At 46.1% G+C, this 13850-nt stretch overlaps 1 protein-coding gene across 7 annotated transcripts in view; it reads left to right on the forward strand.

Moving 5' to 3' along the window:
- Positions 1-13850, forward strand: part of MYO9A (myosin IXA) — a 1154601-nt gene that overhangs the window by 646467 nt on the left and 494284 nt on the right. For 6 of the 7 annotated variants that reach the window (XM_069624659.1, XM_069624658.1, XM_069624661.1 and 3 more), the window contains 2 exons: positions 5383-5578; positions 7904-8023. In XM_069624659.1, coding sequence (XP_069480760.1) covers positions 5383-5578; positions 7904-8023 — 316 coding nt within the window. The remainder of the gene's footprint in view (positions 1-5382; positions 5579-7903; positions 8024-13850) is intronic. The other variant, XM_069624663.1, reaches the window with a different exon arrangement.

Consider the following 13850-nt stretch of genomic DNA (forward strand, 5'->3'; position numbering starts at 1 on the left):
CGGACACCCACAGGCGTTGCACTCCATTCCCCAAGAAATGTTTTAAGATGTCAGACAAACAGTGCGCGTTACAGCTCAAAACATAGCCGTCAAAAAACCACAGGTTTTACAGACTTGTTAGCAGGAGCAGATCACAAAATGCAGCACCTATGACACCAGTAGCACATTAACAAGTCAAATTAAGTCATTAACTCTCGGAATACTGCTTTGAAAAAAACTGGCAGGTTCTTTGAGCATAACCTTTGATGGTAAAGCTTGATAACGCTAGCTCAATGAGATCCCAGGAGGATGTGTTTTGGGCGGGGAGAATCAGGAAGTGGATGGGATTGGTCGTAGGGATTAGCATGGCCATGGGCAGTCTGGGTGGGTAAAATACCCAAACACCTACAAGGTTTGTGTGCCTCCTCACAAGCCATTTCTCCCCACCTGTACTCGAATGCAATAGTTTTGGCGTATAGGTCGTGCCTTTGCGCCTCCTAGTCAAAACTAAAAAGGATGGTCTGGAGAGTTGGCCAGAGCTTTGACACTATTTTTGATTTACTAACCTTTCAGGCATCAGTCTTCAGTCATGCACTAGATTATGAAAGACATGCCAAACCTAACTCTGTGTGTAATACAGACAGCTGAAAATACTCCTGGACACCGCCAAGTCTCCCCGATCGTCTTAATGCCTCCCTTATCCAGACATTATAGACACATTGCTCTGACTATGCCAGCACCCAAACCACCTCAATAATTCAGCAATTGGGAGGATTGATAGATGAGATATTTACAACACATAACCTATAGTACAATGAAGATCTTGTGACCATGCGGCAGCACAGATGAAAAGTACTGCAGACAGAGGTGAAAGACTACCATCCCCTGTGTCCTTCTGCACCCCCCAGACATAAACACAGACTTCCCAAGACCGGTCTTCACAGCAGCTGTTTTAAATATTCTCCGTGCCTGTTGTGACCCACATCCCACTTGTGCCTCAGCAAATGCAACTTTAGCATGCACAACTGAGTCTCACATGCACCTCAGAGCGCATACTCTTTCAAGTCTCATGTCTGTGTAGGTTTGAATGGAGTCTCACTCAATGCCCCACCAACTTTAATGTAGTGGGATCGGATGGATATCTCATAGTGGATTAAAACAAATCAGTGGGAAGCTGGTGAGCTATGACTCCTTCATATTAGACCATTTATCCAACCTTAACAAAGGCAAACTGCAGAGTGGGGAAGAGTATAAATGTCCTACACTGTATCCAATTAATCTTAAAAACCAATGTGCACTGCAAGAGCCACTAGGAGGCTTGTTTGCCAATCTTATTTCGCGCCTTGAAACACTTGCGTATAGGTGCGTTATAAATATCATATCGTAATAATGCCCATTTTATGAAGCTGTTTAAGCTAAAAAGGAGGTGGCATTAGAAATCTCATGGAATGTTATCCATTGTGTGCGCGCAACTATAAATACCCAGGATTACTGTATGGTGGATTGCTAAATAGGCCAATGGGGATTATACGCACTCGCCGAAGATCAAAATAGAAAGGTTATTAAATCGGGCTGCACAACTCCAAAATCCAGCCTAAAGCGTTTATATTACTTCTCTGTGGTGTTAATATACAATGGTGTACTGCACAGTCCACTGCTCCACGCTGGTAATCCTTATAGTGGTGGAAGCCCTAGAGATGAGCGCCATAGAAACCACTTTCAAACCATAAAAGCAGGCAAACTATCTTGAAGATAAAGGCGGGGGAGGACAAAAGTCTGGAGTAACAATATTCCCCTGCTTTCATCCACACAGCTCTATGGACATCTCATCATTCTCATCTCCCTGCTGCCTGCACTGTGCCTGCCTGGCTCCCCTCTCTCGAGTCGTGGCAGCACTGGGGGGGGTCAAGGACACACAACACGGCCAGGCTACAATCATTCCACTGCTCCACACTCCATGCCCCCCCGACCTCCCAGCATTGGCATACGTGTACACATAGAATGTGAATCATGTATTATGCTACGTATGCCAAAAAATTAAACGTATGTTTACATTTTTTGACTTATTTTTCTTCACTGCACGCCAGCCCACGTGCACAAATTCTAGTAGTGTCTCCAGTCTCCTTGCCTCGGCTAGGCCAGCCCAGCCCAAGTAGCAGCCCGAATAGCCCTGGTCTGTCGTCTCCTTACAGCGTGCCTTAGTAGGCCTGTTGCTCACAGTGCTTCTCTGCTCCCTCCCATGCTCGTCAACACTTCCTCTGGCTTTGCTTCCAAATCTCTGGAGTCCACTATCTCCCAGTAAGTGCTGGGGTGTGACGGCCACACCCAGGCTAGCACAACGCACCCAATATGCTCGACTGGAACAGTGGTCGGTGGGACTTGTCATGTTTGGTTAGTGGCAGCTGACTGCTACATAGCAACAATAGCCAGCCCACAGGCCCTCTGCCCCCTTGAGGAGTCAGGCAGGTGGCAACCTTGGGCCAGACCCTCCCACCCCAGGCAGGACCACAATTTAGCCAACAGTTGCAGGCAAAAGCAACTTGTAAGTACAAGACACAAGCGAGGCGCCAGCTCATCAGCCTCAGCTCACACATCCGGCCAGCCCCACACCCCATTTGTTGTTCATTGATTATTCTTGTTGCGACACAGTGAGAGAGTGAGTGCGCGGCCCAAGGCCCCGAGCAAGGCTGCCTCCTGGCTAGCGTTGCCACGACGCCCGCAGATGGCTGGGCTTGGGGGTACTCAGTGCTTTTGTGATGCATTCATCAAAGCAAAGTTAACACTTAGGAACTAAGTGTTAACTTGCTTTGATGAATGTGTGCATTGCATCGATCCGCACTGCGGCAGGGCAACGTACGTGACTGACGGTGACTCACACAGTCACTTAAGTCAAAATAAAAACTGTCAGTTATGGATTATATATTAATATGATATGCTGACTGACTTGCAGAGTTGCAGGGAAGATAAAAACGGCTCCCAGGGTGCCTCATAAAACTGGCCCAGGCCATTCCCAAGGCTAGTGTAATTCGTCCGGTGGCCGAACGCCCGATGGGCCCCTGCTACTTAGATACACTTTCTAAGAATGATTTACTGGTGGGTCAGGTGGTGTTAAGACATCTTTTTGCTGCTGTACCTTCCAACATCCCACCACCATCTCATGGTACTGCTGCCTAATGTATGCACAGCATGTGATTCTAAGCAGATCCACAAGTCTCAGAAGGCATAAATTACTCACTGTAATCGTATATCTGATGCTTGTATCTGCTTAGATTCAAATGCGCTGGCCCTTCCTCCCCTCTTGGAGTTACAGGTACATAGACGTCTTACACCTTATCTTCTGTACTCACACATCACTTCATGCTCCCTCTTGTCAGAAACAAGACGGTTGCAGGGACCTTGACGTGTGGAGGATCATGGGTACAGTACACCTCACACAGGGATGACATTACAAACTCGAATACAGAATGCAATACTCTGCAGCGAACATTCAATATCGGCCTGTGCTCAGCATGTGAATATAAGCAGATACAAACATCATCAACATAGGATTATGGTAAGTAATGTATGCCATGTATATATAGAGGAGACTAAAGCCGATGTTGAGGAGGTTATCCAAGAATTATTACAAACGCAACTAGGTTTGCTGTTGGTTCTGACTTAACCTAGTTTCATAAATAATGTGGCTGGCACTCTCCTCTCTGACTCTTAATGAAATATCTTATTTAGGTAAGAAGAATTAATAAGTTGATATTCTATGATACCCGAGGAGTTGAATCACTTGGCACAGCATTTACAATAGGCAGTTCTTTAAATCTTTAAATTAGCACTCTGACTGCTTGTGTTGTGTAGGCACAAAAGGATAGGATCGAGGTGAGATCATTTTCCTGGATCTCAGTTGAAAGAATGGATGACCTGACTATGTCAAAGGCAATACATAGCTCTACAAGGAGCTCAATTCAGGCACTGCTTTATTTGCATCACACCACACAACAGCCACAATGGAAATGGTGAAAGTAGCTTTTATTTCGTAACCCTTTTGCTCCCTAGGCAGTATGATGATATGATATTTTATTTATAGCGCAAGTGTTTCAAGGCGTTTCAGTAGTGAGCCTATGGAAGAGTTGATCTCAGAACAGCAATTCCTCACCTGCAGGTTTGTCGAGGGAACAGTCTCCTCTCCATTCTCTATTTATGGGTTTTCAGTTCATGCCAAACTCTCATCCTGGGCCAGAATCTAGTGCTCTGGCCTGATATTGCTACCAACCAGATAGAGCTGCCAGTTCAATCCACTTTCTGCATTTAGAATTATGCTTTAAAGACTGAGAAAAGAATACAATCCTAGTTCTACCTGCTCTACATTTTGCAAATAAAAATATCAGCTTTGGGTGATTGAGTACCTTACTGCCTTCTGTTCGGTGAGAATCTCTCGCCACAATATGAGGAGGAAAGCCTATGGTTCAGAACTAGACACACTTGTAAGAAATGCAGGTGTTTGAACTGGCAGGTTGCTTTACCTGAAATGCATGGAGGGATGCTGGGACATGAGATCTTTGCCTCAGTCTGACCAGCCTTTGGAGGTTCCGGCCTATTCAGGAATTATCACAAACTTCATATAAGCCAAACGGCCTCTCAGGAGATTCATCAAATGGGGACAAACTTGCTGATTCCCCAGAACAGTTCAGTAGTCCTGAGTGTTTTCTGCTAGCTTTGCAAATTCATAGGGACAGCAGTCCTTACTCCAAGTGATGCACAAGTAATCTGGTCACTTGGCATTTGTTTTCACTGACATTCTCTCACTGAGTCTCTTTGCTGGATCCATGTATTGGTAATTGCCACTGTTTCATTGTTTTCCAGTTGCATGTAGATGTTTCCTTGCCAGAGTGATTCCCGCTGCAGTTTTTCTTTCGGGTTATCTATCCGGTGTCGACTTTCTGACTAAGGGGAGAAGATCTTTCTTTCCTGGGAGAAAATCTTTCTTTCCTGGGTCAAAGGTCTTACATTTGCTAAAAAGTGCATGTTTTAAAGGATCAAATCCCTGCTCACCCGTAATATTTCTTTGTAGCTCTGAGCATTAACTAAAGGTGATTCAGTTTGCAAAGTGTCCCATGTACGTGTCCCATTTAAATCACTCTTTCAAGCTGCTTCCGCTAAGAACTGCTCTCTTTTTTGCACGGCAGAAACTGTTCTTTCCCTGCACTGCCCCTTGTAGAGGCCACACACTGCTCCGCATCGCACCCTATAGACATTGGTGCAACTGGGAAGGCTGGGAAACCCAAGAGTGTGCGGGCATGAGGGCATAGTGTGCAGCGGGGCAGTGGAAGGAGAATGGATGTGGCATCTGGTTGCTGCAGATCAATGCAGACTTGTTCATGTTTGGGATCCCACTTATCTTCCTATGCATAGGATTTCCGCGAGAAGAATACGGACCACATGAGGCCGGACATCGTGGCGCTTCTGAGAAGCAGTAAAAACGCCTTCATTTGTGGGATGATCGGCATTGAGCCAGTCGTCGTGTTCCGCTGGGCGGTCCTTAGGGCCTTCTTCAGGGCCATGGTGGCTTTTAGGCAGGCTGGCAAGCGACATGTTCAGAAGAAAATTGGTAAGTAATGGATGGTGTGGCTTCTGCTTTTTCTGTTAAGCTTAAGAGAGGATGGTATCACCCAACACTAATAACTCCGCCTATAGATACCATATGCTGCTTTAAACCTGTATAAGATGTCCAGAGGAGCTATTACGAAACAAGAGGACCTGCCTATCGCTCTTTACTTTGTACAGAAATAACCTTATCATGAACCCACTGTAATTCCCACAACTCATTCACCTTGGACAGAGTGCCCAGAGGGTATGCCTGCCCATTACTAACCCTTAAGCTACCACAATTAGCAGTTACTATGTCTACAAGAGCATTCACTGTTCCATATTTTAGTCCACTGCCTTTTCAGCTACATGCTTTGTGAGATGTCCAGAGCTGGATTTGCCGTATTAAGTACATCCTTTACCCTCCACACTCCTTTGTTGATTGCCTGCCATTGGCCTGAGCAGTTACCCCCTCCTGAGTAGTTACATTGTAGGCAATGTTCATAGTGGTTGGGGCTTTCCCTAAGCACTTACACTTTAGCTCTGGTCACCCTTTGCAACCTTTAGCCATTATCCCCCTTCCTCTGGTATTTCCTAGCTCTCTGTATCTCCCTTTCTCTCCACCTCGCTCACCAGTGGACATTCTCTCACCCTCTTCTGTAATGTCCCCTTTGTCCATTAATGTGTTTCTTTCCTTCATTTTACTTCATTGTATTGCTTGTCTCTCCCCAGCCTATTCTCTTATGATTTGTTTCCCTCCCATTCATTTGCGTTTTTCTTTTCTCTTACTCTTGTATCCTTTAATCATTGCTTGACTCTTTCCCCGACTTTTGCATATGATAAAACCCAGTTCGTCCATCCCTCCCTGCGACCTTTTTCTATATTATTTTTGCTGGGGTGATCCACACATCGGGGAATTGCACTTTTCCTTTTCTGTTTTTCAGAGCCTGAACATTTTGCCCCGCTCGAGTCATTCTTGAGCACCTTAGGATGTGCCAGTACACGTGGTTTCCCTGTCTTTAAACGTATTCGCATCTTGCGGATATCCAGTTCATAGCTTGTGTGCTGGGGCTTAAGCCCCTGTTGATCTTTATATGCCCTCTCTTGAGGGAGATGGTCATTTCCTTCTACTCTGGAACCCGAAGATGGGGACTCCCTTCATCCATGCACTTTAATGTCCAAAAGGTTAACCACCACAGAAAGTATTTGAAATGTGCCACAACTCGCCACCTAGTCAATGCCACTATGTTCTGGTCTTTGTGCCAGCGTTGAGGCAATGGAACTGGGAACCCGTTGGGATGCTTAAGACTCCTCGTTGGATACTTTTTTTCTGAAAATGCTGCAAACAGATATTTGCTGTGTAAGGCAGGGGTGCTCTGCACCATGTGGACAGGCTGGTTGAAACTTTGGGTGACATTTAACTTGCCTGTTTTCCACTTTACTCTTAGCATGTGCTCTCAGAAGCGGTCTTCACAGCAGGTGAAGGTGCAGCTCTTAGAAGAATGTACCTTTCATTCAGGTGCTCACATTCCAATTTAAATGGTTTTTACACCTCCAAATGCCAATTGCACTTCTGATTCGCTAATAAATGCACATCCTGAAAATCCCTCCTTTGTCTTATACTCACTGTCCCCATACCAGAACGCCTGTGATTTCCTGCTCATTGTACCCCTTACAGTACTATTTCTGCTGATAAGTGGGTGATATGAAAATCTTTGCTTTATAATCTACTAGAAAATGCTTCTCTCAATAATGCAAGTGTCATATAAACTATGTAAAATTCCCTAGCCCTTAGCCATCTTTTACATTTTCATTAAATTCTCTTCCTTCCCACCCCTACAAAATGGGTGTTTTGCCAGTGTAATTTCATCACTCCACTGAGAGCAGGAAGGACATCTGTGAGTGCTGCTGTTGACCTGTATACCTAGTTCACACTACACTAAGATGAAGGCATGATTGCAAGAAGCTCCTCTAAATTCTCTATACAGTGGTAAACTCGAGGGCACGGTTGGCGGCACATCATTGTGGGGGCTGTACGGGCCAGACTTGAGTTGAGTTTATATCTACCCAGTCACTTGCTGCCTTTTTAATTTGCCTATATTCTTTTACTTGGAAGTCCTAGCGAAATCCCTGCCGCCGGTGCACTGACAGAGGTGTGGGATACTGAGCTGTCTGTTGGGTTTTGTTTCAGAGTGATTACATTTTGTCTTGATTTGTAGTAAAAGAGAGCAGCCGCTCATGCATCATTTGGCAGCATTTCTCTCCCCTCCTGATTTCTACTTGTATAATCTCTCTTTCTCTTTTTCTCTCTCCCCTTCTCTTCCCTTCTTTTTATTTTGCTTCCAAGGCGTTGATGATGCTGTGACAAGTGCGGGGTTCAAAGGTGTCGATAGTTTTAGCTTTCTCCATCACCCAGTCCATCAAAGGAGCTTAGAGATTCTGCAGAGATGCAAGGAGGAGAAGTACAGTAAGGCTTCATATCCCACAATCCTCTATGGCGTTGCACACACATACCAGGAAATGGAAACCAGGTGCATTCTGGGGTGGGCAGAAAGTAGCAGGAAGGTCTCCTTGTGTGCATCTTGACGGCACACACCATTGTACTGGCCAATCAGACAAATGTGCAGCGGCAAAGGCTGCATTCCTTGTAGAAGTGTTTTTTTTTTTTTTTTACATGCCATCAGGAGAATGCTTAGTACAGCGTTGTTGCAGGTATAGGTTGATATTGTATCACTCCTCGGGTGGGAGATGGGTCTCCGGCTCATGCATTTTGGGGTGGGGAGGAGGAATAATGAAAAGTCCCACAAATGCTATGCTTAGTCTGAACTAGGAGACCTTTTACAATTCCCCGGCTAGAGACTTCTGCCACAGAATTGACAAAGATTGAACCGGTGTGCAAGGGACTGCTAGCACAGGTTTAGATGTATGTTGAGCAAAGGAATGCCATAGCTGATCAGACTCATTCAGGAAGTTTGAATACGATGAGATAAGAGGTTCTAGATTGAGATGGGTGGGGCACTGAGGGATGCTGGCATAGATCTGACAGATTTCATTGGGGGATATCTTGAGAGGTCTAAGCAGTGATATTTCCCAGGCACACAAGCCTAGTTTACGTGGGCTGTATCCTGAGATATTCTAACTAGGATCTGACACACTTGGGTGCGAGTTGTACCGAGGTATGCCAGTGCTATCACAAGTCCTCCAGATTGTGTTTGGTGGTATAGTTGGAGACACTATGGCAACTATGACTGATTTTCAGAGGGCACACAGAGGGATGCTAGTACACATATGATGGACTCTGGTACTGCGGGGTGTGACACAAGCTCATATCTGATAATTGGATGTAGTGAATGGGATAGTAGCACATTTCTCATTCATAGGTTGCCTCTGTGTGTCTGCTTGCCCTGGTCTGATGAAGCTTCGTGGGCTATGCTCAGCGTTGCTCGCACAGATCTGGCAAGTTCTTGTGGTGTATAGGGGACGATTTGGCCTCAGATCGGATGAATTCAGATAGTGCATGGGAATACGCGATCTCAAATCTGATCTGTTTCGCTGGTACATTTGGGGTGATATTGTGCAGGCCGACCAGATTCATTTGGAATATTATGCAACTTCATCTTCACCCGATATACATTGGGCTGAAGAGGGGTTGGGTGGGGGGATGTTTAGAACACACTTGCTGTTGAGATGATTTTTATTATTCAACTTTGGAGCCTTGCGGATTCATTTACGAAATTACAATCACAGGTGGCCTCCCAGGGCCTCGCCAGTAGGGAGGAAGCGCTCCAGGATCCACGAAACCGAAAATGTGGCCCCATTGCATTTGGGTGAGCATTCAACATTGCACTCCACCTGAGGCAGCATAAACCCTCGCACCAGTCCAGTGGCGCACGCCTCGGGAGCTTTACACCAACTCCTTGGAAGACTTCCATCTGCGATTGTATTCACAACACGTCTTGTCGATGTTCCCATCACCCTCACTGGGAGCAGTTCATAATGCTGCATTATAGCACACACTTCCTAGGGCTTTGTATTGTCCACTTTGTGGGTATGCACAAAGTACCCTTAATGTCTTAAGGGCAAAAAGCATGAACATAGATGCATACATTCATTTTATAACATTTACATGCAGATTTATTTTTTTCAAAGTCACAAATACCCTGAGCCTGCTTATACCACATTGGTAATGTTTTGGTGTTTTTTTTTTAACAATGGGAAGACTTGTAGCGTCCTCCTTTTTAGGTTTATGTACTATATATCTTGGGAAATATGTATGGTACAATCTTCGAGGCCGATTTAAGACTCATGCCTTGAAGGCAATGGATAGAGCACGCCTTGGGGATTCAGAACTTATGTTTTAGTAGGATTTATGACACATATATTAGGGCTATTTAGTGCACATGCGTTTGGGAGATTGTTATACATGCATTTGAGAGGTTTAACGTATGCCCTGGGTGGATTAATAACAAGCATGTACCATGCATGGCTTGTTTTGTAGGACCATTTATAATGCATGCTTGTGGGATGAGGAGGTTAGCACGTCGTTTTGCAGTGGGGCTAGGTGCCTGCATTAGGGGTACTTATATCAAAGTCATTTGGAGTACTTACTTCACATGCTTTCTGGGTATTTATAGAACTTGTTTGTGGAGGAGGAATTTATAGCACAGGCCATTGGGGATCAGCTACTGGTTATGTAGCACAGCTAGTTTTTATGGTGATGGGACAGGACAGCTATGCTTGTAACTGGGCAGAGCTGACTGCCGATCCCTCCCCACTCCCAACATAGATTTGTAAATGAAAGGTTTCAACGACTTCACGTGCCTGTTCTCCGATGAGATGTTAGCATTCAGAGTTTCTTTTGTCCTGAAATAATAAAAATTCACATTTATATAGCCCTACGAACCCTGAGGCATCTGTGTGCTGCTTATTACCCAAGGTGTGTGGTGCTCATTTATCGACCAAGGAAGGATAAAAGGCTGAGTTTGGCACTGCCGGGATTCGAACCTGCATCGGCAGGCTCTGCACCAATGTCAAAGAGAGCAATAGCTGACCGGCCATAATACATTATGGAGTTTAGGGGTTTGAGATACAGGACGGAGGTGGAGAAAGACAAGAACAGGAAAAGCAGTAAATAAGTTTAAAGAGAGACATCTCTCACTACAGAACTAAAACTTAGAAGAGGGTGTTTTATACTAGACTTTGAGATAAACCGATTAATGAAATGACACTAGAATCTCACAGCAATCTGCCATGGCGTAAGGATGTTAGTTACCGGCAAGCGGAACCCGAATGGCATCACAATACCTGCCTACTGGGGCTTCCGTATTCCTAATGGCTACAGGGAACATTGTGCTATAAACTAGAAACATGTAATTGGATTTGCATGACAAACTGTGGAGCACACAGGGATCATCACTGTGTAAGAAATCTACTAACACAGGCATGACGCTGGAAACGGGTCGCTTGCAAGCTATGCTACAGGCTGGACAACAAGGTGTTGCAAATCAGGCTTCAAAGAGGAAAGGTGTATGTTCTGCTCTCCCAACTGGGAACAAAGTGGAATAAGCAAGCCAGACGGCCAGCATCTGTTTCAGAACAAGTGTCCGGGAGGAACAGCTGTTGCTGGAACACTGAGCTAAAAGAAATCTAATGGCTTATAAAGGTAGGCTTGGCAGTAATAGAAACTGGCTGTTGAACCAGCTAAAAACACATAAGACCCTACCTTCTAAATGTGGATTTTGCATGGTGCGAGGGAAGGCACAGTTGCAAAGACCGAAAGAGGTTGTGGACTGCAGTTTGGGTCTGTAATTCATGGACACGCACTGAGAAATACCAGAGGTCTATGAAAGTGTAGGAACATCCATAACCAAGCACAGCACACGCAGAGGTTCCGTAGTTCCACAAAGTCATGGACCACAATGCGCTATTGTGAGACTGCAAGAGTCACAAATGGGATCCGGAATGGAGACGGTTCCAGAATCCATACCGGCCAGGATGCTTGAATTCAGGAGCACAACCAGCTGGTGACTGGACCCCCACAGGCCATTCAGGCGCACCCCGCACTGGTGACAGGATTGTGACAGTATGTTACATGTCTGGGGCAGGAACCATTTCAGAAGTAGGATTGATATGGCATGGGGTTTGTTTGCGGTTGCTTTTCATGTAGGCGTTGGGATTCATATTGAATATCTGGGGTGCAAAAAATATCACGTCTCTAGTAGGATAAATAGACTAATTGTGGGAGCCCATCTACTGAGATCAAACGCGGTTCAAATAATCTATTCTATGTGGGGTTTCCACCTCCGAAAAGTTTACAACCATGTTTTAGCTCTCTACCTTTAACAGAGGAGAAATATCCATTTGCACATCAGTCTGGTCCCACCCACCAGAGCAGACTAGCACCGAAATGCTAGGCAATCCTCACAATGTCTAGATTACCCTTGGTTAATTAGGGTGAAACTCTACGTTTTACAAATTAAACAAGAGTGTGGGACCCCTCTACTGAGAACAAACATGCGTCCCCTGTTCTGTGGAATTGCTTCCACTCAGGAGTGTCTACAATCCCGTTTTAGCTGAAACACTTGTCTGGGATTTCTGATCATCTTTTTAAAAAAATATATATTTGTAAGGCACTTATACAACACATGGTGTTTCAAGGCGCCACAAGACATAAGGGGTCAGGGGAACAAGGGAGAAAGATAACAATGACGGTCCTACTAGGCCTTGTGGCATTCGGATCGTGCAAGTGCAGTAACAAGAAGTGCAAGGGGGGGTGCAGGTCTGTGGGAATGCAAAGCGCTAGGGTGGGAAGAGCAGTGTAAGAGGTGGGAGTACAAGTGAAAGGGTGGTTGGAGGAGGGGAGGTTGGAGGAGTGGGGGAAGAGGACCAAGGGGCTAGGTGAGTGCTAAGGGGGGTGGGGGGCATGAGGCAACGTGCCAGGGATTGCAAGGGGTGGACTGGGCGGGGGTCCTGGTGCCTTGTATAACTCATAGGGAACCAGGCAGCCAGTCACTGTGGCAGACAAGGGTGTTAGCAGGCGAGGGTGAGCGGGGAGGAAGAAGAGAAAAGGAGGCTCTTGAGTAGCTTCCGGAATTTAAGAAGATCCGGCTCAAGCCTGAGAGGGGCAAGGAGACCATTGCAGAGGCAGGCTCCTGCAGAGGAGAGAGATCTACCCACCACACTCTGCTTAGATTAGAGAAGCGTCTGATCTGCAGAGAATTGGAGCTAGAAGGCCGAAGGGCTCTAGCAGGGAGGTATTTAGGGAGAAATAGTTGGATCTAGCGCGGTCCCAAGCACCAGAAAGCCTTGTGGACGATACAGGGGGTCTTGAACCGGGAGCCAGTGGAGAGTTTGTAGGGCTGGAGAGATGCGCTCCCTGGGCTTGAGGCCAAGAATACGTCTCACAGCCCTATTCTGGATTACTTGAAGGGGGCGAAAGGAGAATAAAGGAAGATTGAGGAAGAGGTTGTTGCAGTAGTCCAGCCTAGAGAGTACCAGAGCTCTGGAGACATTGAGTTTCTGGGGGAAGGTGAGGAAAGGGAGAATGCCTCTGAGGAGGTGCAACTGATAGTGGGCCTTCTTGGCAAGGTCCATGATGTGAGGAGGGGAGGAGTCAAAGATGACGCCAAGGTTTTTTGTCTCACAAGAGGGTGAGGGGACCCATTGATGTCATCCAGAGGGTAGGAGGAAAGGAGGGAGCTGGGGTCCCAATGGGAAGGATCTCAGTCTTCCTGGCATTAAGGCAGATATCATTGGCAGCACACCATGCCAGAATAGCAGTCAGACAGTCAAGGATGAGAGAGGTGGAAAAGGAGGAAGAAGAGGGAAGCTTGAAGGAGAGCTGTGTGTCATCTACATAGCACAAAGTGAGGAGAGGAGGAGGAAATCAGGTGAGCGAGAGGATAGATCCTTGAGGGATGCCACAGGTGGAGTGTGAGATAGGGCACGGAGCCGATTTGTGAGGGGGGGCATCATTGACTGTGTTGAAGTAAGCGGAAAGATCCACAAGGATAAAAACCGAAGGAGAGTTGGAATTGAGATTTGAGAGCAAGTCATCATGGGTGTTCACTAGAGCAATTTCCGTCCCTCTGGCTGCTCTGAAGCCAGACTGGTGGTCTTGGAGACAACCAACAAATTCAGTGTGCCAGATCATATGGGGGATGACGAGCTTCTCCAGGAGTCTGCCCAGGAAGGGGGTAATGAAGATAGGGCAGTAGTAAGCAGTGGTCAAGTCCTACACAAAAGTGGGTGGAGGGCTTGTTAACATACCAATTGAATGTGGCATCACCAGAAAC

The sequence above is a fragment of the Ambystoma mexicanum genome, chromosome 11 (assembly GCF_040938575.1).
Source record: "Ambystoma mexicanum isolate Mex_15411 chromosome 11, UKY_AmexF1_1, whole genome shotgun sequence".
Classification (NCBI taxonomy): Eukaryota; Metazoa; Chordata; class Amphibia; order Caudata; family Ambystomatidae; genus Ambystoma; species Ambystoma mexicanum.